At 42.7% G+C, this 27397-nt stretch overlaps 1 protein-coding gene and 1 long non-coding RNA gene across 4 annotated transcripts in view; both read right to left on the bottom strand.

Moving 5' to 3' along the window:
* LOC137852211 (uncharacterized) overlaps positions 1-21067 on the bottom strand; it is a 143668-nt gene extending 122601 nt beyond the window's left edge. The window contains exons 1-5 of one of the 3 annotated variants that reach the window (XR_011093721.1): positions 20945-21067; positions 20274-20832; positions 12274-12812; positions 10957-11023; positions 3627-5833 (exon numbers count right to left, since the gene is read on the bottom strand). Coding sequence is in view for 2 of the 3 variants with exons in the window: in XM_068673685.1 (XP_068529786.1) it covers positions 4314-5833; positions 10957-11023; positions 12274-12812; positions 20274-20832; positions 20945-21046 (2787 nt within the window). In the remaining variant the exon portion in view is untranslated. Of the gene's footprint in view, positions 1-321; positions 5834-10956; positions 11024-12273; positions 12813-20273; positions 20833-20944 lie in introns of those variants that run through there. The other 2 variants (XM_068673685.1, XM_068673686.1) reach the window with 2 other exon arrangements.
* LOC137852214 (uncharacterized) lies at positions 15955-20257 on the bottom strand. Its single transcript, XR_011093722.1, has 3 exons — positions 18877-20257; positions 17711-18692; positions 15955-16804 (listed from the first exon to the last, which is right to left on the bottom strand). It is a non-coding gene; the product is annotated as an uncharacterized lncRNA (long non-coding RNA).
* Positions 21068-27397: the final 6330 nt, after the last annotated feature.

The following is a 27397-nucleotide window of genomic DNA, read 5'->3' as shown; positions in this document are numbered from 1 at the left end:
ATCAAGGCAGTACACAATTCTCCTTTAAAATACTGTATTCTCACTTCTCATCTCTGCATTGCTAATGGTGGTTGTGATGGACCAAGACAAGCTGTACTACTTTTCTGATACAAGTATTTATTGGTGTAGTACCATCAAACGCAATTTTCATCTTCTCAGATCTACAGTGACAACAATGGGAACAGAAAAAGGGTAGACGATCTCTAGAAATGTGCATTATTGCTCTTGTTTAAAGTCACTTCAACAGACATAGGTAACTAACTCAGATAACATGAAATCCTGTCTCCAAAAGTCAGTGGTAAAAATTGCAATGGCACCAAAGAAGCCTTATTGTTTTATTTATTTCAGTAAAGTTCTCTTAAAACATATTGCAATATAATATTAACAGAGGTGTCTAAGCAGTATTTTTAACACAAGGTAATATTTCAAAATAGGAAATTTCATAAAAAAGCACCACTTGAAACTAGTGTAGTTTTCACAGTGTACTGCAATCTGCAGAGACCACAGAACAAAGGAATCATCCAAAATATTAAATTAAAATAGACTTGACATATTCTGCCCAGTTTTGACTTCATAGAAAGTATAAAAACATATAGGAAATGAGAAATATTCAGGTAAGATCTTTGAATTTTCAAAATGTCTCATAATACAAAATGATTCATTTTTTGTAAACCAGATCCTTTCTCCTCTCATAATGGCAGCACTTTTCAACCTAAATTATTTTCCTCCTGTAATGGTCAAGTTTTTCATAACCACCTGTTGCTGCAGGTATCTGCATCAAATAATTGAAATAACCACCTGACTTTCTAGATGTATTAATTGACTATACGACTGGATTTTGCTAGCCTTATACTTCCTCTACAAAACCTTACTTTATAAGTAACCCCATTAGAAACACTGTAAGCAGTGGGGAGGTGGGAAGACTATCTCCAGGTTTTTAAAGCATAATCATAAACTTGGTATCAAAAGATGAAAAAAAAAGTTTTAAAATGACTTCTGTACTTCACAGCATTATATTGTGCTACTAAAAGAAAGAAATGGTATGAAAACTTGAATAAAAAAGTTCAAAGCTGTAAATATAATTAATAGGATATACCTGTCAAGAATAAAGCATGCAATTAATTACAGCAAATGGGATAAGTGCCATAAAATGAGCATTCATTGTAAATTGTCTGATTCCTTTTGAACTTTATCTTACTCAGGATCGTAGTGCACCACTTAACATTGCATGGTATGAGGTAATATATATCATTTTCATAGAGACAAAGGCTATATACTATGCTGTTAGTTAGACTACCATAAATCAACACTGATTCAAGCACACTTGCTCCAAATTCATGTTACTGTAATCAAGGTCAGCAAGTGGCTCTGGATTCAGGCTTCTTTTTTTTTTTAAGGGAGAGATGCAAAATAGGATCAAATAAACAGCCTTTTCTTGCTTGAAATAAGGCTAAGCTTGCTGTAAATTGCAATTTATTGCAATTTACATGTATTTAGTAAGAAATTTTTTTTCATCATGTGAGTACCTTATCACAAGTGACAATAGCAAAACTGTATTAGATGCATTACCATTACCAGATGGGTCCAAAATACCACGTCTGCTCTTGTGAATCTAAAAATCTACTCTTAATTTAAGGGCAGTTATGGACACTCCCTCAAGAATCCTCAGAAAAGATTTACTGCATTTAAGAATCCATAGACTGAATTCTCTCTTAGCTGTAATAATGTTCACTTGTACCTCCCCAGTAGTTTCTGCATCCTTTAATAATGGTGAATTTAAATGCAAGTACCACCAATGTGTGCATAATACAGGAACTGAGCATCAGTCTCTTCCTTATTCAAGCAATTCCACTAGCCACCCAAATCAAGCATATATAACAAATCTAATGGTATGATTTGTATGTATGCTATATATAGGCAAATGCTTATTATATTCAAGTAACATCTGCACTTTGCTGAAGATGTATTAGATTATGTCTAGCATCAGATTCTGATTATCTGCTACACAGGTTTAAATCGAGAATGACTCTTAAGTTCTCATTATACTGGGGGCTGACAGCCTTTGAAACAACTGCATATGGCAAAGCAGCAAAAAAAATAAGGGGTTACATCTGTGAGAAAGTGACTTTCTTAACTTTTTCTAAAACAAAAATACAAGCATATCATTTCAAGCCTTCTCTAACATTGTCTTCTGCTGGAGTTTTATCTTAGAAATGCCTTGTCCTGCTCTCTGCAGAGCTCCCCTTACAGCACATGCATCCTTTATACAGCAACAAGCTGCCTTCTGAGAGGAAGAAGCCCTTTGACCCACTCCTCACAAAATCACCTCTTTGTAGGGTTGGGTTTGTTAGAGAAGATATGATGGTTTTGATACCTCCTAGGAATTATTTGATTAGTTTGCCTTACTAAGCAGTCAGGCAGATCAGAAAACTACAACCCCTATGGTATTTAATCTTTGATCAGTCTCACTAGACTCCCAGGGTAAAGAAATCAGAAAAACTGCTCTGTTCTTTAGTAAGGCAGCCCTTCAAGCACTCTAATCTCAGTAATCTTCCTTTATCACTATAAAATGTAATCTGTAATAATACCAGTATTTTGCAAATGTTGAACATGTTCAGTATTATCTTTAATCCGTCCTTCCGTGTGTCCCTGAAAGTATGAATGAAAAAGGCACAAAAAGACCTGTGTCACAGACTTCAGTGACACCAGGACTGATCTTACTGTGGTTTGCAGTTATGCTGGCCTCAACACAGCATCCAGTGAGGTATCTTGTGATGGGCTGCTTGGACCTTACAGCTGAAAGCAAGGAAAACCAGTGTTCTCCGTTTGGAGCAGGAGAACAAGCTGTCCAAAGCCTGCACATCTTTGAATATAAACCTGAAGAAAAAGGATGAGGGAAAGGTAACCACAGGTCGTAATGACAGAATTAGAAAATTACAATTAAAAATGGAACCACCAGATAGAATTCTAGCATTAAGGTTCATGATTTTATAGAAAAATCTAAAAAAACTCTAGTACAGGTGAAGTGCACAGGAAAGAGCATATATTTAGATACATGCTCAGGCAGACACCTACAATAAAGCTGTACCATGCACAGTAGTCTCACTTTCAAGAAGGTTGATGTAAGGCAGCCTGTGAGTGCCTCATTAATCCCTCTCCCATAATTACGTGTGTGACATACAAACACCCACTCTTTAGCAGGAATGGTGAGGGATGACTGGAAAGAGTCGAACTAGATGCCAGAGCATGCTACTTGCTCCTAACAAAAGAAATAAGAACAGAGAGTGAAGCAGTATTGATGGAGAAAGGATAAAATGAGAGAAAATGCTCTTCACAGATCAGATAGAGCAGTTTGCTGTAAGAGTTGGTAGAAGAAAAAAAATCAGTGTCATTGAATACATTGTTTCTTTTTAGAATTAATGGAGTGATTTAACCCCCCCCCCAAAAAAAAAAAAAAAATTAAACATTCAGCAAAATAAATATGCTTGTGAATGGTGTTCCTTTTTGGTCAGGAAAATATTTTGCCATTTGTAATAAATGGAATAAATATTTGTTTCATTTCAAAAAGTTTAATTTCTAACACATTATTTTCATACTTCATTCCTTCTTATCATGCACCCTTTCACTGGAAAAAAATGGGAAAAAAACTTTCCCAAATTACTTAAAAGCAGACAATTTCAAAATTAAATTAGAATGATCATTAGTTCCAATGATTTTGTTGAGAAAAAATATTATATTTTGTAAAAACAATGTTCTATTTTTGACCCAGGTTCACTTCAAGAATACTGTGCACGTATACTTGAATGTTACCATACTATCACTTGTAGCCTGTGGCATGTTTGAGGCACTTATAGAAAGCACATTTTATAAGATGTAGACAAATTAGCCTCAAAGTGCATTTAGTCTTCTTGTTAGCCTGCTGCAGTGAAGAAAGTGAAAGCAGGTTTCCATTACTTGGCTGTGCTGCTTTCAGTTCCAGCACTAAAAGGTACGTGTTTATCCTCACCTGCAATTTTTGTGGGTCCAGAAATAACTGATTTTAAAAGACAGCTTTTTTACAAATAGGTTTTGAGCTGAATTCATGGTTCCTCTGACTGAAGATGTTAACAGAAGTAACATCTTGGAACACTGAAAGCTCTCTTTTCTTTAAATACTGATCATTTAATTAAGATTATCTTTAAATATTCCTAAAATTTAGTGGGACGGTATGTTCATGTCAACACACAGTAAAGTGTCAAATACAGACATTGAATCAGAGCAGAATCCAAATCCAATTTAAACCCCAGTTCTGTGCTAACACCACTGTACAGAAATTACGATGAAATCCATAAAATCGATATGCTGGTTCCATGTTCATGAGTGATCTGATTGATCCTTCCACGCACGCAGTCAAGAGAAACTGATATCAGCGTTCCGTTATGTACTTCAAAAGATGCACGGAGGGACACACTGGTCCATATGCTTCCCTCTGGCATCTGACCTCCAATCTGCTGGGCAATTGCTGTGGGTTGCATGTGATCCATGGTCAACTGGTTGAGAGTCAGTTTAAGCATGTTGCATGAATGGATTAGCTTTAAGTTAAATGCAAGGCTGGCAACTCCCTTTTCAGTAAAAATGAAGTACTTCTGAGCAAGCTGTCCAGAAGAAACCAGCTGTATCTGTTTCTCACTGGATGAAACCTGGGTGAAATCCAGTAATTTGTTTCTCACAGCTCCAGTAGGCAGACCCGTAACAGAAACTGTGGCTGATATGGCACTAGAAACTGCTGAAGGTATCCAGATGAGGCTAAAAATGCTAATTCCAGAACTATCTCCAAAATACCGAACATTACATTGTGCAGGAGAAAGTATCTCAAAGCTAATCAGATCTCCGGCAGCAACTTTTGTGGCCCCAGAAGCAGATATTGACGTGTCTCTGTAGTTTACCCCAGATTTAAATACATTCATTAATTCTCTGTTGGTGCCATTCCTGTTTATGTAAGAAATTAAGGAGAAACCCTCCCGGACACATGTATGACCCATGGAATACAATGCTTGGTGGAACACAAATTTGACAACACCGGTTTCAGTGAACTTTATAGCTCTGCCATCATGAGATAAACTTAGCATGTAAGGGTCAGAAACAGAAATTATTTTAAAGGTAGGCCGATAGTTGGTTTGGTAATGCATTGCTGTTGACATCTGTGCACTGATTGCCACAGCACCCGTGTCATGAGACAACCAAAACAAACTTAGTGGTGTGTTAAGATCATAAATATGTAAGTCTTTACTTTGATTGCAGAACTGATTTGGGCTCCTTAAAAACACAGAAAGAGTTTGGCTGGGTTCCACTTCAGCAGCACTGCTTAAACTAGTGCTCTGGAAATATTTTCCTTCTGGTTGTTCAATGCGAACACCACTCAGTTCATAGCCTTCCTCACTGCCATTTAGCTTTAAGGAAAGTTGCAAAAAATTCCTGCAGTTGTGTTTTACTGCAAAATTTAGGTCAGTCCACAACAAACCATGTTGCCTGAATACCAGGCTGGTATCTTCAATGGACAGGATTTCACGGTGAAGCTTTTCCCTTATTTTCAAGTTCAAACCAGAGTAGACCTGAGAGATGCCAGACTTTACAGATGGTAAAACGATGTTTGCAGCCCAAGACTCTGAGAGCTTGTTTTCAGTGGTTGCTGAGCAAACTGTATCACTGACAGTGGAGCAAGGCATGGCCACCATTCCATCTTCACATTTCAAACACGCCTGGCATTCCTGCATTTCCTTATTAAAGAAATACTCCTCGCCACACAATCCCAAAGCGGCATCTTTCTCAGCAATTCCAAGGCATCGGAAGCCACCTGTTCACAGGAAATGGGCAATTTTTATCATTAAACCTTTAAAACAATAAATATAAGAACTCTACAGCTCTATATATCAAGTAAGTTTGATAACATGTCTAATCATAAGAGAGAAAACAGAAGACAACCGTGATGAAAATGAAGATAAATGAAGATAACCAGGAAGAAATTCTGTACTGTGAGGGTGGTGAGGCACTAGAACAGGTTGTCCAGAGAAGCTGTGGCTGCCCCATCCCTGGAGGTGTTCAAGGCCAGGCTGGATGGAGCTTTGAGCAACCTGGTTTAGCAGGAGGTGTCCCTGCCCATGGCAGGGGGTTGGAACTGGATGGGCTTTAAGGTCCCTTCCAACCCAAACCATTCTATGATTCTATGTTAGATCAGTTTGCACTACTAAAGGATCCTTGCTAGCAAACAGAGGAAACACTACAGGTAACTCACCTTGTCCGAGCTGAATCCAGTGGTTTTGAGTATGAGGAGCAAGGAGAGAGAAGGGACTGCATAGGGGCAATTCTAACCAAAACCTCTAATGGGTCAGATACAACGGCACTGCTCCAAAGACACTCTTTCTCTTAAGTAAAAGGCATAGTACACTAAGCAGATAAGATACTTCCAACAACACAGAGTTCCTCTAAACAAGAAAAGCCCACTGTCTGCCCAGTCATGTGTTGGGGTACTGCTGCTGTAGCTGTGCTACAGCAGTGCTTTTCAACCTGAGGGATGTGGACCCCAGGCATTCTGTGTACTGTTTTTAAAGAACCTGCAAGAGACAAGTAGGAAAAGCAAAATGGCAATCAGCAGACTTAAAGTCAATATGCAGATGTCCATGCTGTGAATGGCACAAAACTACTGCCTTAAGACACAGGACAGCAGTGGTCTTGATAGTTTAAAGTTATCAGGAATAATTAATTTAAAAGAAGGCAATTTTGTGCTGCTGGCCAGCATACCATGACCTCGGTGGATCAAAGAATGCACACCCGAAGAGCAGGTTTTAAAAACAGCCTGTAATTTTCTATGGCAATTTTCCAAAGAGCACTGCCAGCTGCCACTGCCTCCAGCTGGAGCAGCTGGTGCCCAAAACCTTTGTGCACAGGGCCTTCAAGACCTAAATCATTGCTCATGATTTGAGACAACCAAAAGAATAACCACTTGCAGTTTGTGCCTCAGTTTAATCACCAAGGCACTTGCTTCTGCTTTTTGACCACACATAATCAAACTCAATAATCGTCTTTCTTATAGTTCTTCTTAAATATCCTTCACTATCTAACCACTGTGCTATTTTATTCACAAGTGTTTTTTAATCATATACATTTGCTATGCTCCTCAGCTGGAAAGTTGCTGTATCTGAGCAGGGATTTGCTCCAAGACTGGGACTACAAGCATTTGACACGGAGCCCAGCAGGCCAATTTTCTCCATTGCTAAACCCAGGGCGGAGCTGGCTATCACCAGACTGCTGATGCAAGCAGAAAAGCACACCACACATACTGAGGACTGCAAGACAGAGCAGTACCTCTGCACCTGGCACACGAGGAAGGTCTGAATATTGGCTAAAATTCACTTCTGATACAACGTTATTCAGCTGAGAATACCAGACACTGTATTAATTTATACAGACTTCATATATTCACCATCATATCTTTGCCTATTCATGTTTCATTCACTGAAGAGATGATTCTTCGCTAACACTGATATGTAGGACTGCATAATTTATGATGTGAAAATATTCTTTCAGAGACCCTGTATGGTTTCCTCGAAAGAGCTTGTTAAAGAAAAGTAAGATTTTTTCCATTTGAAATAAGTTAAAAGAAATTTATCGTTTTATTCCCCCTGAAAGTGTTGAGCTTTTATTTTTACGAGAAGCAAATACCAAATAAATAAGATCACATTTTTCAGCTATGAATATTCAATGGGGAATATAAAAGAATATCCCTTTGCTTTGCTGTTGAAAATAGATCAGTGTACACCATAGCATAACTATTCACATGACACCTTTTAACCAGTTCTACTGCTCATATCAATGGCTCCCACGACAGTCAAAAATACAGGATGAAATGCTATTGAATAGACAAACACAACTGTTTCATAGAGCAGAGACCTGCAGAAGTGCCTAGAAATACTTTTCTTGCTATTTGCTTCTTTAAAATATTTGCATTTATATTTAAGGATTTTTATAAATACAGAGTTTTACACATATATGTGGTGACTACCCTTATCAATTTGCTGTCTAGTTTTTGTCAGTTGAGGCTGCAGCGGGTGTTCCCCTTAATGTACTTTAAATAGGGGACTTCAAAGCAGCACATGGGCTCCTTTATACTATGGACACAGTAGCAAGAGCAGCATCCTACCCTCTGCTAGCCCATAAGAGGTCAAGCAGCAAAAGATAGCCCAACATCAGAAAGCCAGCAAAGCAGCATGCTGTGACCGCTTCCTATTTCTCTCTGACAATCTCTCCCACCTCTTTCTGGGTACTGCTGGTTTTATTGTGAGCAACCCAGCTGTAGTGGAGCTGTTTTTGTGAAATTGGGTGTCTCTGTAGCACATCCACCAGCCCTCACAGTTCCTGAAGGCCAGGCAATTGCAACACAACTAGAGTAGCCATGCACCTACGGTGCTGCTGGGACTATTCATAGCTGCAAACGTGATATTCAAGCAGAGTACAGGAATCCATCCTCTTCTTGAACCTTCTATGTCAGATTTCAATCATTACAATTCAGCATAGATAATTACAAATCAGTGCTATTTAAGTTCTTGTTATTCACTACTTGCATTCACATTCTTGCTTTTGCAGTATTTCATCAATTTCCAGGGTCTTTCCAAGTGCTGTCCTGCAGAAGACAAACCTGCAGTGTCTCACTTGAGGGGAGGACTCTACATAGCCTGGCTGCCAAGCTCAGATTGACTTACTCTGAGAGCAGAGCTCTCCTGTTAGATCACTGAACCTGCTTTGAGATCCAAGGGAATACACCTCTCTGACCCACTGGTGTGAGGCTGTCCCAGTTTTGTGTCCCCACATGCAGCCTGTACCACAGCCTATATTCCTGGTAGACACGCACATAACACAGCCAGCCACACAGATAAACACTGACAGAAAATGATGCCTTTGCCCACCCAAGCATGTGTAGTACTCACACAAACGTGGATAGCATGGATGGTTCAATCCTGTTCCTCTTCTCTAGATGCCTGGGACTGAAGGCCACTAGTGGAATATCCACACACCATAAGGGTCACTCCAATAACTGGTCCTACACTGTCTGGTCTCCTCCAGTTGCTGGCATCTGAACCTAGGAGCTCCCCGAAGTCTGAGGTCTTGTTATAGTTGCTGGTACTCAGACCACTTATCCTACTCACCACCTGGTCCAGCTTGAATTTTGCTAGTATTCACTACCTTCCCCTAAACACCTGTAATAATTTTTGTATATTCCCGTATCCATTTAAAACACTGAATAACAGGTCCCGTGCAATTCTCAAATCCTCTCCCTGCATCCCACAGTAAGTTCCACTGCAAGTCCCCTTTAGTTTGCCTGGCATGGTGGGGAGAGTGCCTTTGGTCAACTCCACTTAGTGGGATCACACCAAGGACAACAATCTGTGAAAAAAGTGAACGGGTGAAGAAAGAGAGTCTCCTACTTGCATGTTTATTTACCATTATTTGCTGTGCCTCCCTTCACACTGTCAAGGGAACATGAGCTGCTTCAGATCCAACAACCTTTGCGTGCAGCTCAAGAAACCACATACAGCATCTGGAACTCATACATCAGATCACAACCCCATATACCCTCTATTACCCAAAACAGACATCCAGTTTCAGCCTCCCTTTTGATAAGTTGTATACATGTAGATAATGAGCTACCATGAACAGGCTGAAAGAAGTAGTCTTCTCTAATAAAAAATAAGACAGCGCACTCTCTTCCATGACAGATGGGAAAGACAACAGGACACTGAATCCTGATCCAAGTGACAGAGAGAGCTTGTCTTTGCATCTTTATAAATTACCATTAAAAATGTGAGAAGAGAAATCAGGTCTTGCTTCTTCTTTCTTAAGTCTGATGGTACCTCATCTACAGCACCTGCCAAGTAAGGCAGCACTAGGTGCTCTCTTCTAGTCATTTCCAGTTTCCTATGGAGTTTACGTAATACCATGCAACCCACCACAGTTCCTGCCCGGATAAAGGACAATGTACACAAATACAAGTCCTCTTTTAACCCTTTCCTAGGATCAGTTCTCTTCCACTTTTTTCTTTACCAGTGGTAGGGCAGAAATAGTACAAAATCACTCATTAAGAGCAGAAAACAGCCTTTGCCTCTCAGAGACACCACTTTTTCAAGTAAGAAGTTCGGAGGAGGAAAAGCATATAAGCTGATGAAGTCTTCTTTTGGTTATTCTACTGGGAGCCCTACAACCACTGAAATTCTTTGTTTGATCACACAGTTCCTTTCAAACTTTTTGGCCAACCAGAAGTTAGACATGTAGAAAGAAAACTAGCACCTTAATACATTTTGCTCAATACATCTATTAATTTTGCTCTTGTGTGTCTGACTGCCATGAGAAATAATGAAGCCTAAGCCTGAAGTGCACAATACCATTCAAATCTGTGCCTGAAAGTTCCCCCGTGCACCCACAAATGATGACAACTATTGGTCGTTCCTCAATATTTGACAATATTATTGCTAAAAGAGAGTAAGATTGATGAAGAAAGGCTTTATAAGAACCTTCATTAGATCAAATCAAATATCTACCACAGCACAGCAGAAGGAAAATGACAACTATTTTTCTCCATTAGGAATAATATCTGTGATTTTCACCCCATTTGCACCAGCATAAACAAGGTCAGGTCATCAGTGAAAATTAAAATCAAAGCATATAAAAACCCATGAAAATAAGGTTAAGAGGACCATCCAAAGGTCCTAGGGGATATTGTGTTCTAAATAGACCATATTATGTTCTAAATAGCACACAAGAACTGCTATCAACTTAGAGCTGAGTGTTTTTCAACCCCTTTGATTCCAGCAAGCTGAGCATGTCATTACTCACAAACACACAGGCCTAAGTCTTTATCTATCTCTTCAGCCTGTTCCCGAAGATCTAATTATCTTCGTTCTTTAATTACTGGAGAATATAACTTACCTGGAGTATTCAGACACTTTATCCTCTCACCACAAATGCTTGGAGATTCAGTACATTCATCTCTGTCCTGTAAATCACAAGAATCATATTGAAACACTTTAATGCCATCACTTGAATTTGAAACAGGCACTTCTTCAGGCTCTGTGACACCCAGACATATGTGGGGAGGAAGAGAGGAGTGATTGCACAAACATGCTGGAGCAAGACAACCTGTTTTGGATTTGTGACCTGTTCTAGCAAGGTATAAAACAGACTCTGTGGTCTCCACAGAAAGCTAGCAGCGTACAGACCACAAACTAAATGGGTAGGTTGTTCTACTAACACTTTTTACAGCACATAATCTGTGACACAGTACCAACTCCATCAATCAGTTGACCTTGAGGACGTTGTAACAACCAAGAAAGCATTAGGAAAAGCTCTTTAAGACATTTAGTCTGGGAGGAAGGTGCTAACTGAAAAACATCCAAGTGAAATAAATTAATCTTTCCTGCCAACAAGCCCTACCCTCACCCTACAGCAGGTAGAAGGGAAAGAACAAAAAACTAAATTTGCCTTCAAATACTCACATTAAAGACAAGTGAGACTAGCAAAGGGAAAAGCACAGATTTTCAGTTTCTTCTCAACAGCATGGGCTTAGGTCTCTAGCTGTTAAGGTTCACATTAAGCCAAGGACTGGGAGCACCACTTGGCAAAGATACTGCTTTAAATATTAAGATCCTCACATATCCTAGGACTTTTAAATAGAAGTGACCAAAGAGCCATCTCATTTTCTTTACATTCTGGTTTTGTATAATAAAATGTATTTAATACTAAAAATATCAAGGTTAAACATATTTCAATGTTTACATGTTGTGTTTAAGCTAGAACTAGATTTTACATTTATTTTAACTGACAACTTTTGTTTGCAATTTAAAAACAACCACCTGACCTTTCTTTAGTTTTACTTAATAAAGCTTTCCTCTGCTTTTCCAATGTGTCTAGCACTTCATGTAGACTGGACTGGGATTAAATAAACAAATTTAGCATGTATAAGTGTATGTGCTTTAGGATGTCCTTTCCTACCAGGATGAACAGAATTGACCAGCTCTTAGCCTTGGGAAAGCTTTACATCCAGCACTCACAAACTAGTGCCCATTTACACCAGCAAATGGTAGAGAAAACCCACAGAAAACTCCAGGCAAACTTTGAAGTGCCACAGACCCATTCAATAAAACACAGTAACTAGCTCTCTGACTAGTTACTTCCAGAATGTCACCCTTGTTTGTCCAACACAATACTTCATATACAATAACTGAAAGATACAGAATGATATTTCACCTGGCAAATCCGATCAGAGTTTGCAGAACACTCAGCCATTTGGAAAAAACCAGCAGGACACAATGTGCATTTTTCACATTGTGAAGGTGTCTTTTGGAAATTGCAAAATTCATCACTTTCACAAAGACCACAGTCCAGCAAAGACTCCCCTACATTTATCACTTTTGCATCCACTTCTACTTTATGGACAGAATATGACTTCTGCAGATGATTCCTGACCTGGTTCTGAAGTCCTTGAAGATGACTTTCAAAATAATTTTGAATATCTTCTTGCAAACTCTGAAATGACATTTGTTTCACTGTGTCAAAAAGCATGCCATACTGGACTTTGATCAGATCCATTTGCTCATACATTTTTCTTTGCTGTTCAAGAATCTCCTTTTGCTGGCTAACCAGTATGTGCTGCTGTTCAGCAAGTTTTTGCTGCAAATCCACAATGATTTGCTGCTGGCTTTTTAGCATTTCAGTAAATTTCTCGTGTCCTTTTGCAAGGTGCAGCTGTAGTATTAGGGCATCTTCAGACGGAACTTCGTTTTCTCCTGAAATACAATTGACTGATTATTATCCAAGAAAAATTATTTTCCATGTTGCTGTATTATCTCTTCAAAGGCATTCACATTTTAATAAGTTAATGAAAAGTCTCGTTAAATTCAGGTCATGATTGTAAGGCCAATTCCTTTACTATCTTTATAGCTCCTTCATGAGACTGCAAGCTGTTCCATTTCATAAGCAACATTTATAGCCAGAGACACTAAAAAAGTCATAATCAAACCCCATGCGTCAGGGCATAAATTAATCATCACTTGGGGTCAATAACAGATTAATCATTTCTATGTACATGTTCAAACAGTAGAGAGAAAAGGGTCAATTTTCACTGTAAAGGTGATAAAATGAGGTGATAAAACTTGTTGAGAACACTAAGCTATTTAGGGTAGTAAAAATAAGGGTCAATTACAGAGAACTGCAAAAGAAGTCTATGATACTAAGGACCAGTAATAAAATGGCAAGAAGAAACTCAAAGAAGATAAAGGTAAAATGATGCACTCACCGGGAAAAAAAAAATATCTTATTCTTTCATAAAAAAAAAATGCTGTGCTTGTATATGATTATTAGCACTCCAAAATGATCTTGAGCTAATATAGCAGGTCTAGATACAGATCTTGGGCTACAAAGCCATGTAAGCATCAGTTCAGGGTCCAAAAGAGGTTAAAAAGGCAAATAAAATGTTAGGAGTAATTAGAAGAGGAATAACAGAAGAAAACATATAATTACAACATTGTATTAATCAATAGAGCATCTTTAATACAGTATACAGTCCTGGTTCCCCGTGTCAAAAAGGGCACAGAAAAACTCAACAAGGTTCACAGAAGGGCAATAAGGAAAATTTAACATACAATACCCCTACAATATGAGACAGTAGATAGGACTTTTCAGGCTGGTAAAAACAACTGTGTTATATTACAGGAGTCCTAAAGAAAGCAGATATGGAAAGACACTCCACTCTGTCTTGCAATACAAGAATTAGGTGGCATTAAATGAAGGCAGCAGGTTCAATACATGGTAGTAGTTCAGCCATGTCAAGAAGTTGTTGACCTCCTATGAAGTTTATACAGCCTTGCTTATTTTTAATACCTCTACCCCTTGTCAAGTTTGCATGAAACCAGCCCACAGGTTCAAGTTACTGGGCAGCAAGACAGTTACATGCATGCTGTGATTGGATATCGGGAATTTTCGTAAACCTATATAGATTCCATTTGTGCTTGAGGATGGAAAGACATACACAATTTCCTTTCCATAAGACTTACGCTCTCAGAAGTCTGGCTTACATTTGTGAGTGTGGGCAGAAAAGCACAGATCTATGCCAAGTATTTTGACCATGCAAGAGTCATGCCTTCAAAGCAAATGGAAAGGTAAAGGGCAGCCCTGACCCGGGCAAATGCATTCCCCTAGAGAACTGCTTCATAGATTAACAGCCATTGGATTTACTGTCAGATGAGTTTGCGTACATGTCTGCCTTTATCAGTAACTACAGAAAGAGATGATCTTGACTTTACGCTTAACAAATAACATTAACAAATGCAGGTTTGTAAGAAACAAATAGGAATGAAAATTAACTATACAAAACCGCCCCATTCTAGGCCTTTTGACCCTCTTAATGGAAAAGGAAAGAAGAGGTGAGGAAAAGTCCAACTGCATCATTTAAAAGTCAGTCCAGGAAATTGGGAAACTATGAAAGGCAGTGAGTTAGTCAAGGATGCATTACAAAACTTCCTTTTTTTTTCACAAAACTACTTTTTCTCCAGCTCTTGTTTTTAGCCATTACCAAGCTATGGACAGGAAGAATACAGACTCTTCTAAAACAGGGTTATTGTGTTGTAACCTCCCCCTCTTTGAATCTGGTCTTTCATCACAAATATGAGCAGATCTATCAATGCAACGGTTAACTAAAGCCCTGATTCAGTAAAACACATCATGTACAGCTTATGTTTAAGCATGTACTTGGGGAGCATCATCTCCAGCCAGTAACTGGCGAACTTGCTGACTGCACTGAAACTATTCTTGTAATTCCCTCTCCCCACAACAGGCTTACAGAACTCCGTAACAACAGCAGCATTCCAGTCTGTCAATTTACCTTTGCTCCTTTTGGTTGTCTAAAGCTCAGCCGGTGACAATATGAGCCCTAAGAAGTCCTTCATGACTGTTTTTACCCTCATTTTAATTTTACAGTTCTATGACAAAACTTAGTTTTACGCCAGTACAAGAGACCCTCCACTGCACATTAGCTGGTGCTACAGGTAGTTCCCAACACCAGAGCAACAAAGAGTATAATAAAACTCTTGCACAAAAAAGATTACTAAAAAGAAATGAGAAAACAATTAAGTGGAAGAGAATCGTGTTTGCCAAAAGAATTCTGAAGTAAAAGTTTAAAATAGCTCAGAGGTTCTATTCCCTAAAAATGGCCCTGTTTCTCTCTGTTAACTACATAAAGGTAACCCACAGTGAATGTCAGATGGGGATGTGTCTATCACAGTCATCTAAAATTATACAAGAATTCCAGTGCAAGAGATCTTTAGAAATTGGTACACTCCCACAATCCTACTGAACTACCTTTCCCCATTCCCCAGACAAGAATCAAACAGGTAAACCCCCTTGCAACATCCAGACGTCCTCATGACCACAGACGTAATATTATCTTTCTTACACACACACACTATACTCAACCATGGTAAGGTCTATTTTGCAGCCACCTGCTCCGCACTTCCAGGATCCATGGTGCAAACACAGTACGTACCTATGACCTGCTGCCACATTTCTCTAGGATGCCTTGGAAAGGACATGTTATCCTGAGGGTGCGCTGCAAGGACAATGTAGCCCTCAGGCACAACCTGGCACTGCAGGAGGTCAAAAACTAAAAGCAGGCAGTCTGTAAGGAAGGCCAGCAGAAGGACTAACCCCTCTGAGGTCTTCAGTGGGTCCCAGGGGCACGGAGCCACCTGATGGTGCCACCTCCTCCTGGTAGCCACAGGAGATGAGAGCAGAGGGTTGCAGGCACTGCTCAGAAGAGTGCAACAGCATGAGAAGCTACAAACTTGTTCACTGGGCTTGGCAGGTATGAGTTATGGCAGCTGCACATTAACTGCAGAGAAGTCTGTCCAAAAGAAAACAGAAAGATGGGCTGGATGGGAAAAATGAAGGATTTAATGGCAACTGAAGAATGAGGGGAGAAACACAGAGGAATACAAGATAAGACAATGAAAACAGGCTCTGAACAGTCCTTCTTTTGGCATGCCAGTCTTTCATCTGGAGTAAGGTGTACTCAGGGAGGTGCTGAGGAACAGCAGTGACAATTTTGCAGTGGAATGGTCTCATCTGATTGAAATGGGAGTTCAGGTCTGCACTCTAGTATCTTCCTCTCACCACAGGAGCCTGGCCAACAGAAGTGGTGGTTCAGCTGCAGTTCGCAGGAGCCTTCTAGATCATATCTATGGTGCTGGTGATATTGGATGGAGAGATGATGAATATGTTGGTGTGATTTCCACAGCAGGGCTGTGCCTGCTCTGGCAGGCAGCTGGTGAAGAGTGAGAGTCACCTGCCTCGTGCATATCAACTTGCAAACACAGACATCATGCTGGGAATCAGCCAGAGCCCCTGTTGCTGTCCTTTATCTTGGACATCTGGTACTAGGCACTGTCTTCAGCAAGCATTTGAGTGCACTTCACATGAATGGTCACCAAAACACAACCTTCTCTATCAGGCAAACTGGAGGGAAGATTTCTCTCAGTGACTGAAGAACCATTGCAAATCTACTCGTGCACTGTTGTAGAGCTGGCAGTCATAGGCTGGGGTGGGCCAAGAGGTCTCCTCCACCTGTGGATGGTGACAGTACAGGCAGAAAATGGCCTTAGGGTCACCTAGGTATTCCACGTGTATTCCAGCTCCCCTGCTGTCTGAGAAGAGGTCAATGGCAAGCACCCCATGCTGCTGGTCTCAGAGTAATGTGCTAGCACAGTAACCAGACAGGAACATTCTCCTAAAAATGAAGGAAAGACAGAAACAGTCACTGATCCATTTCTTCTTGTACAGATGGTTTCCTCAGTTTTGAGCTACAGCATCTCAAAATGTGCACCTAAAGGGCCAGACAGCCTTCTGTTTCTTTCTAATTGTACTTTCATACTTGATCTAAAACTGACAGAAATCTCCCAAAACAAATTCTCTGCATATATCTGACAAAGAAACCTCTTTTAGGGTGACTAATTTACGAAGAATCAGGAGAATGGGTGAAGCTGTAGAAGTGGCAGATCATTTTGTCATACGTCTGTGGTCTTTCCAACTGTGTTGGTGAGTTCCTGGAGCCTATGGAAATGTGTGATCACCTGTGCTGTCTGCAAAATGTACAGACATTACCCTGTAGTTATGCAAAAGTTGTACTTACTGAAAAAATACTTGATATTTTCTTTGCTCCCTGCTAAAGCCACTTGCTGAGCACATGCAGCAGCCTCATCTCAAGACACTGAAATGAAAACTTGGAACACAGCAGCTACTCTGAGTACTGGAGGCAGCTCCGTATACTCTAACTGCTCCTGGAGATTCCTGGAGCTCAGCCAAGCCTGTCTGCAGCATATTCACTGCTGCATGCAAGAGGTCCCTACATTTCCTCCCGAGGGCTTCTTTCTGACCACACTACTGACCACCACAGCTAGTTCCCCCTGCATCTGGTCCTTCTCCATGAAGTTACATCTGTAGCGCACATCTGTAAGCCTAACTGAGACAGGTTCCCGCCATTCCTGCACAGTAAGATTCACTCATACAATTTCATGACAGGAAAGCCACCATCTCCACCAAACAGACTGGGCACACCTCTTGCATGAGCTCTTAGTCTCCTCTAGCACGGCTGTTTAGAAGACTAGAAGCAAAGGATGTTATTCATGACATTTACCTGGATTTGCCCCATCGTGTTCTCTGCGTGCTGTTTGAGTAGCAGCTCTCCCCATACAATGGCAAATGCATTTCCCCAGCTTCGAGGTGTGATTACCACACTTCATTGTTCTTTTTTTTCTAGCAGGCAGGCCATGCTGGATTTGCTATGTAGAACCATACTCGTTTCCAAGACCCAGCTACAAATGGGAGTTGAAGAAGGCATTCTCTGCACTACTGCAGAAAGTCCACTGATCTGGGCTCAAAAGGAAGGTCTCAAAGGTCTTAGGCATATGCAGAGAATGATAGAGGCACAGCAGAATGCTAGATGCTCGCCTGTACACCAGCTTGAAGGAAAACAAAGACTGTAGATATGGCTTGTTTTGTTGCTCCTGATGCCAAGTGCATGAGATTTCTGCTAGACGTTGATGAATCCAGTATGATTTTCTTCCACTTTTGAGAAAGAAAGCTGCCTTGTGAAGGACTGGGTCCAGCGTTTGGAATGGACAAAACATGCATACAGGCCCTTGGTGCAATCCAGACAGAAGTCTTCAGCCCAGGTCTCATCCACACCAATTGCATGATTGCTGCAGTGGTTTTGGGTGTGGGCTGCTGCCAACCTGTGTCACTCACAGGATGCGAGACAAAAGCAGTGAGAAGGGAACTCCTTTGTGGGTGCAGTTGTCCTCATCTGGAAATTCAGACACCGAAGCTCACGTGTTATCACAGGTTTGCTCACTGTGTGCTTCCTTGCTGACAGCGCCTTCCACTGTATTAGGTGGTTTAGTGGGCAGTGCTGTTCACTGCTTTCCCTCCAACATACAGGATGCTGGTCTCTGCCACAGGTGAGAATGGCTGGGACCAGCGAGGCATGTGAAGGAGGTGAATGCACAAATCCATGACAGACATTGGCCATAATAAGTATAATCCATTCTTGATGGCTTGAAGAGCTTTAAGGGAAAAATGATACTGCTGTTCCTCTCAGACTTCACCCAGCACCATGCCTGCAAAGAGCATAAAACTGAAAGATTACAGTGAACTCTTGTGTCAAGTCTCAAAATCCCCAGTGTCTTCACCGTCCAACCCCTCTGCTTTACCTTCCTTTATTCTGTTTTCCTCTGTCCTGTGTCAGAGAGGACAGAGGACCTAACCCTATGGCCTAGGAGATGATGGATAAATGCAACTCACCATGTAAGTTGATGGCACTGGAGACCGGGCAGCAGAGACTGATCTTGGTCCTCTAAAAACCGCCATGGAATAAGAGGATGTTTGGAGAAACAGGTTACGCTGGGCTGGATTCTCTTTGTTAGACCTTCAGGAAGGTACAGTGTGTCTGCTTTCAGCACAATCCAAGAAGTGTGAGTCTTTTCTGCCTGTGCAGAATGACCTTATCATTTACCACAACTTGTATTACATGGAAATGGATCTTGGTGAACACAAAGACAATGCAAAGATCCTAGGTCCTTTTGCAAAAGGGAGGTATGGTAATCACTATGAGCGTGTAAAAAATATGCACAGAAGCAGAAAAAAAAAAAAAGGTTGAGCATACTGTCTTCTCAGTTTTCTGCACACCTTTGGTCAGGGGGCATACAGAGGTTCTGTAAGACATCTGGGAGCACTATCAGGGAAGATGAAGGCACACAGCATCACGGTAATATGCAAAGGGGGGGTTAAATCTCTGCCCTGTGTCTGGGATCACCACTAAGTGCTGCAGCCTAATTAAGAGGAGGTGACGCTTCACAAATTAGTTGTCCAAAATGAGGCTTGACATGTGCTCTCCTGTCTGGAGCAGCCACTGCCCTCAGATTGGCCACAAGGACGTGACAAAGTTTAAGTCTCCTTATGCTTTCCATTAGCTTTGACCACCAATCAGGGATTAAATAAATCACTCTTCCTCATAAACTTTATATCTTTCAAATAAGGCATTAAACCAGAACCCAAACTGCTCTGCGGTCATTAAAGTTTGGCTGATGCTTTTAATGTGGGTAAATCCACATATCCCAGGCAATTACACAGCGTCTTTTGCTGACCTGTGAGTACAACTATGGACATCTCTGGCTTTCTACAGGGATACCAAACTGACGAGTGCTGTACCATGCTCTGAATTAAGTGCAGTAAGAGAAACCCTGCGAATCTTTTTCTGCTGGCTATCACCATAAGCCAACTTGTCAGCAGCAGCAAGTTTCACAGCACCAGCCCGTTCATTCAGGGTGCACCTCTGAGGCCTCGTAGGATGCTGCTGTAAACCAAAGCCCTGAGAAACACCAGGCTGTGAAGACAGAGACTTAGTCTTACGCTTGCTTTAAAATAGCACTAAAACGTCCCCGTTTTGCCATGTCCCATCCATTGCTGGCGTCTCATGAGCGTGCACCACACCTGTGTGTGTGCGGAGGGGGAAGAAGGGGCCGCACACCCCCGACGTGCCCCACAGCCGTGCCCCAAACCTTCCCCCCGAGCCCGACTCAGCACCCGGAGCTGCTCACCCCGCTCTCACACCTCGGGGGGAGCTCCGACCAAACTCCGGGTGCGAGGAGCAGACCCCCCCCAAAACCCACCTCCCCCCGGTCCCCTCGGGCCACCCGCACCTGGCTTCACGTCGCAGGCCAGCTGCACCCCCAGGGCGCCTCCTCCGCCCAGCTCGGGCCCCCCGTAGGCGAAATCATCCCCGGCGAACTGCGCTGCCCGCTCGGCGGCTCGGAGCAGGGCGGGCTCGGGGCAGCCCTCGCCGGGGGCGGAGGCGCCGCAGCCGCCGGTGCCGCGGGGTCTCGGCCGCAGGCGGGGGGGCAGGCGGCACTCCAAGCCCTGGCAATCGCGGCGGGTGCCGTTGGAGGAGCAGCCCCCGGCCGGGCAAGCCTCCGGAGGACCCCCTCTGGCTGCGGGGGGTTGCGGCTTGCCCTGCGGGGCCCGCAGCGGCGTGGCGGTGTGCGGGAAGGAGCGGGCGGGCCGGCCGGCACGGGCTCCGCAGCGAGCCCCGCGGCAGGGCGGCGGGGGAGCCTCGGCAGGGCACGGGGGCAGGCGGCAGGGCTCGGAGCCACCGCCACCGCCGCCGCCTCCGCTGCAGCCCCCGGCGCCCAGCAGCGAGAGGCAGACGCCCAGCCAGCAGCGTGCCCACCACCGCCTCCTGCCCGGCATCTCCGGCAGCGCCTGCAAGGGAAAAAATAAACAAAAAAATAAAAAAAGTAGCCAGAAAGAAAAAATAAAATAAGTTTTGAACCCGCTTCGCCATCCCCCTCACGGTGTCTCCCGGTTGAGGAACCTGCGGGGCAGAGCCCGGAGCGAGCGTGCGCGGCCTCGGGGCTCGGCGGCGGGGACTGAGCCGCTCCGAGAGCCGGAGGGGAGTGGGAAGGGGCAGCAGCATTCCTGGGGCTCCTCAGCATCGGATTTCCCAAGCGCCTCCCTTTAACTCCTTCGCTCCTCCGGGCCCCTGCCGGCGGGGCGGCGGGCGGGGAGCCCGCGGGGGCCTTCCCGTTAAAAAAAAAAATAGGGGAAAAAATCATAATAATTACCCCAAAAGGCTAGGAATACAGCGCACGCACCGCGCGGCTACCGATAAGTAAGTTTCGTGCGGTTTGGCCGAGCTGGTTGGATTTCTGGCTTCCCGCTTTGATCGCCAGAAACTTGCATCAAAGATAAAAGCACGCTCACCAGCTGCCGCTTAGCTCTGATGCTACCTAAAGCCTAAGCTGGAGCGGAGGGGTGATTTTGACTTGAGTGCATTACTTTTTGGTAAAGTGACTTCCCTAGAAGTGCTCACAGTGGTGTGTGAGAAGCAGCATACCTTCCAGGGGCTCCGGAGCAGGAATAAACTCCCCACAGCAGGAGCCACCTCGCTTATCTAATCTCTTCCACATGTTACTGGTGGAAGGCGACACCACGGACGTGGCCGCTTCAGCACTAACTGCAGATGCCACATTTTGTCTTTGGGAAGTTGGCCAGCGCAGATTCAACAGTTATGGACAGACGAAAAAATACTGAAAATATGATTTATTGATTCATTATCTTCGGCTTCCTTCCATCCATCAGCTCACACACATGTAACCTCACGCTCATTATCTTTGCAATGCTCTCACACAGTGCTATTTGCTATCAGTTGTGCAGAAAAGTGGAGAAACAGCACATTTCCCTTCCCTTCCCTTCCCTTCCCTTCCCTTCCCTTCCCTTCCCTTCCCTTCCCTTCCCTTCCCTTCCCTTCCCTTCCCTTCCCTTCCCTTCCCTTCCCTTCCCTTCCCTTCCCTTCCCTTCCCTTCCCTTCCCTTCCCTTCCCTTCCCTTCCCTTCCCTTCCCTTCCCTTCCCTTCCCTTCCCTTCCCTACAACTTTTATGTTAAACTAGTTGGGAATCTCAATTTTTTGACCCAGTCTGGCTTATCTGATCTTTCCCCTTGCTAACGAAAAAGCATACCAAATGCACCACTTACAACTGGCTGGCCATTTTTTGACTCATCATGATTTCTTTTGAAAATGCCAGCTTGTTAGAAATGTCTTGCAGCATCAGCAGCAAAGGCTCCAGGAGCACAGAGTCATGGTGTCCCCAGCTGATTTCTGTGGGGCTGGTGATCTGCCACATTGCATGGCTCAAGCCTGGGAGAGGGAAATCTGAAAGTGCTGCCAGACCGAGTCCTACATGAAACTCCCCACAGTTTCTAGAATCTTTACCTTCACCTCCAACTGAAGTAGGATTCCTGGATCAACTACTTCTCAGAGATACTAGGTTTTCCTTCCTATGGTGTCCAGTACCTCTGCCACAAAAGGACATGGACTAAATGGCAAGAAATCTCCAGAATCTGTCCATCCAGGGAATACTCATCAGCAGAGTGCTCTTGGAAGAGAGTGGAGAAGAAACAGCTGTTCAAAACAGGCATCTATCAGGAATGACATGGGTATAATTGTCTTTTCTCGAGATAGGAGCTAATTGACCTCACAAAGTCTCTTCCTGACCTGTTTTCTACAACCATAGCATATGTTTCTTCCCAGTCACACTAGGCAGCTGTCTGAGCCCTCGGGAACACCATGTGTAGGTACCTCAGGGACATATTGGAAAGCAGTTTCCAATTCACAACAAAACTTCAGTGCAATCATTTTTATCCTTGGCTATAATGAGAACAGAATTTGGCTGTTAAGTTTATTCTTCAGCAAGATCCTGTAATTAGTGCGGTTCTACACCTGTTCCTGTCCCTGCTCCATCATTTATATCAAAGGGGATATATACCATCCTGTCCATGACAGTGTGAGTACTGCTTCATGCTTGTGTTTTGACTTTGGAAGTGCCTGTACTGCAAAGTGCAGTAGGGTGAAATTCTACCATCGATTTGACAAGCAGCATAAAACCATGTATGCACTCCTTTAAGACTGAAAAAAAGCATGTAGCAATTAAATAGACCCCCCAAAAAAACAAGAGAGCTATTCTGCTGATGTCTAGTTGCTGATGTCTAGTACACAGTATACAATCTATATGACAACATTTGTAGATACTGTCTGTAGAAGTATAGGTGCCTCAGAGTCACCAGCAAACCTGCCAATGATGCATACCTCTGTATGTTAATAAACATAAAGCAGTAAGTACCCTACTCTTGCTTTTTTTCATCAGCATGAGCTCTGTGTAAGCAGGGAGAGCCAGTCCTTCATGTGTTCGCAAGATGGTTTGGTGCCGTGCGTTTTTCTTCGCTTCACAGCATTTTTCGGCTTGGCTGTGTTCACCAGCACAACGGGAGTGGCTCAGATCAAAGAAGTAGGTGAGGAGGCCCTGACATCTATACTATGTGCAGTTTGGAGCGGGTTACCTCAGACTTTATGGTGATTTGAATTCATGCAGAAAACCAGCCATTGCACCCCTACCACCACACTTGGGTGCCGGTGCCCATTTGGTGTCTGTCCAGAAAAGAGTTTATGTTAGGTTCCTAAGAAAAGGACCTCATCTGCAAGCACCAAAACTGACCGTCATAAGAAGAGGGAGATAACTGCTTCAAAAACCACCCTGCTGCTCTGAACCAGCACACAAACCCAGGAGAAACCCCAAATCGTCACACCACCTTCAAGGAGCCACAACAACCCCAGTGCCCCCCTTTGCTCAGCCCACATCCCTCTCCCTGAAGCCATGGAGCCCCTTCCCAGAAGCCCAGCAGCTCCTCCAGGGCTGCCAGAGCCCGTCGGGGGCCGAGGGGTCGGGGAGAGGGGTCGGCAGCCAGCAGATGGCAGCAGGACCCTGTGCCTGGCCCCGGCCCCACAGAGGGGTCGCCCCCCGGTGCCCCCCGGGCTCGGTGCGGCGGGGTCCCCGCGGGCCGCACGTCGAGGAGTTCACCCCGGCCTCCGGGCGAGCGCCGCTCGCCGTGGAAGTCGGGTTGTTTTGCCAAAACCTGACAAACGGCACAAATTTTCCGCTTTTGCCTTGTTTTCAACCGCTTCAGGCAGCTGGATGCTTTTAAGGACTTTTTGTGTGTGTGCGTGCTCTCGGCATGAGCCAGTGCTTTGCAAAAGTCGGGACAGCCCGTGGTTGATGTCAGAGAATTTTGTTGTATGTGTGATGTTGGACGATATTTTGTGATGTGGCTAACAAAAAACACACAACACAGGTACACCTAAGTATGATTGCTTAATATGATTCATGTTTCTCAAATCCCTAGTTTAACCGTGCTGCAGCTTTGGAAAATTTCCATGGCAGGTGCGATCTAAGCCCCGTTTTGTTTTCCTGACTTTCACAATCTTTTATGAGAGATTGAGTCCTGCGATTATTTGATCCTACAAGCTTTACAGACGTGCTTAGATAGCAATCTGTAGTACTGCTACAACCCTCAGGACTGCTTACAGTGCATAACTTTCAAGAAATGCATTTTTCTTTAATCAACACTCAAAAGTATTTCTTTTGTCTGGTCATTTTCAATTATTTATTTCTTTCATGACTTTGTTTTTCAGGCTAAAAAAATGCTTATTACTGTCATTTTTTTTTGTAAATGTTGATTTCCAAAGAAGGATTGATCAGTTAAGTAAAGAAATAATTATAAACCAGATGAAAAGCACTGGAGTAGCTTTGAGTTTTTCCATTAAAGCTATTGTGAATTTTGCGTGGTTATTATCTAAGAAAGGAATGGAAAGAAAATAAGAAGAAATAAATCCTGCTGTAATATATGTAACTCAGTACCAACCAGCATTTTACTCAACACCTTGTACCCTTCACTGGTTTTCAAAGCATTATCAAGTTCATATTCCAAGGTGCTTTCGGATTTGCTGAGTTTCCTGTTTAAAAATCATTTTTAATGTCCACAAACCTTCAGTTTTTATTTCTTGATTGTCTTTCAAGCAGTGTATTCTGTACATGGTAAAAGGATTGCTAATCAAAGTACTTTTGAGATGATTAATGGTATGTGCTTAGGGATTGACAAGTTTCTTCTGAAAGAGCCATCACCTAGAGTTGCAGAGTGGATAGACTTCAAGCTGTCATTCCTTCTTTCCTTGAATGATTTTATGTCATGCAAAATGCCATGCAATGATAGCTGCGATGACTAATTTGCCTGTAACCATGCCTTACAAGACTGAACAAGTAGATAAACAGGGGAGAGAGCCACATCAATGAAGCGGTGCTTCTCTCTGCTATGTCCTCCATAAAGAATTGTCATCAAATTTTATGAGATAGCCAACTTCCCTTAGACGTGGAGACTGTCATCGCCTCATGGCTGACAGATCACTTCTAGTTGGTATAGGGAAAGAAATGTAAACTCATGAGTGTCCAAAGGGAGAAGATGCAGAAACACCCTACTGAACAATGACAGTAGGTTTTCATGCAAATAATAAAAATGGTAAATAACATAGCTCAAAGGATGTACTTTACCGTTGCTCAGTCACACACAAGAAGTCAAGTCACCTCAGCATATGGGTACTAAGAGTCAGAAAAAGGTAGTGTACAGTTATTCTGTGTTAGAAGGTCAATGCCCAAAGACCACAGATGAGCCGTATCTACACAGAAGCAATAGCACCCAATGCTGCAGCATAGCTCCAAACAAAAATGAATCCCCCTTTCTAAGCAAGTTTGAGAATGATATGATTATTAAAACAATTTAAATGAGCATCTAAAATATTATTTGTGTAAGTTGATTAAAAAACAGCATCATTCAGATGCTAGTAAATGTTTAGTCTTTGTAAGTTATATTTCTTTTCAACACAGCATGGTTAAAATACTATATAAAAAAATGAAATACAAACTTTCTTCTTCAGTTACTGAGAGAAAATCAGATCCTATCAACAATTTAATTCTTTCTTGGATTATAGTTGAGTGGGCAAATGCACACACCAGAGCTTGAAAAGCAGTAGATGAAGGTGCTGTTTAACAGCACAGCACCATACTGGAGCCAGTACGCTTTGTTAGGAAACAGTTGCTGCAAGCACAGTTCTTCACTGTTACTATTTCAGTGTTTCCGTAACCCTATGTAGTTTTTCTGTACAACAGCGTGCTGCATCATATTGCTGTGCTAATTTGCTCAGCACTGGCTCACCAGGCTGCATACAGCTTCACAGGCACGCTCTGTGTTGCAACTGCTTCCTCCAAGCAAACTGCACGTGCCCTGTGGGTAAGCCTTCAGGCTCTGAGACTCTGCCTGTACTAAGATTTTTCAGTACTTAGAAGTTGCAGATGGTTAGAACAGGTTACAGCTCAGAAATCGCATTTTCTGAGAAATCTCACACACATCTCAATTTGCTCCCTTTTAGAATGAAAACTATTATAATACTGCCTGGGAAATAGGCATTCCAGTAACAATTTCATTTGGGAAACAATGATTCACAGCACTCCAAAAAAGTAACAGTTTTGTCCAGTGCACTGGAGCCCTGAGCCCCAGGAGGTCCCTGTATTCCCTGGGTCCCCAAGACAAGGAAGAGGTCACCATACAGGAGAAGAGCTGACAAATGGAAAACTGGCAGCCAACCCACCTAACAGAGACCCATCAAAAGTTATCTGTATTGCATTATAAGGCTTTCTAAGATAAGCTTTCATGAAATGTTTCATTCTCAGCGAACCAGCAACTTTTGACAGAAAGCATTCCAGCTGAATGGTGTTTCCAAAGAGATGCATTTGGAGCTGATGAAAGCATCTCAGGCTTGGCTAGCTGATTGGCACTAGTTAGGTACTACAAATCACCCTCCTAATACAACAGCCCTTGGGTCACCTTCTTCTGATCTCCCAATTGCAGCTTGCACTTGCTTCAGCAACGCCACATGTGAACACTATGATCACAGCTACTTGTTAATGTATTCGTGCTTGGACAGAGAGAAGCTCTTGGACTGAGATTTTTGCCTTCTATCTTGAAGGCTTATAGTTAAATACAGATTACCAGGCTGCCCAGAAATTCTCCTGAACTAACAACCTCAACAAGGATTCTGTCTTTTTCCGCACAGTCCCTACATCATGGCAGTGGACACTGTGCAAGCTGTAAGAAAAGATTTCCCCAGGCAATTCAACAATTCAGTTTTGGAAGACCTGTTCTTTTCAACAGCCTCATACAGGTCTTTTCTTACCAGAGGAAGGTGTGCTTTAGGTACATCACATCAAAAGTACATTTGGACTACTCTGAACTGTGGAAAAGGGTCCCTGCACATCTTTTACATAAACTTTATCTAGTGCAGGAGATGCCTAACCAATCCTTATTAACTCTGTGATTCCTCCCATATATTTACTCTAACAGTCATCCTCAAATCTAGACTGTTGTCTTTCTTTTTCATTATAGA

This window comes from Anas acuta, chromosome 2 (assembly GCF_963932015.1).
Source record: "Anas acuta chromosome 2, bAnaAcu1.1, whole genome shotgun sequence".
NCBI lineage: Eukaryota > Metazoa > Chordata > Aves > Anseriformes > Anatidae > Anas > Anas acuta.
Note: the sequence above shows the minus strand (reverse complement) of the source record. Positions and strands in the feature narration are given on the sequence as shown.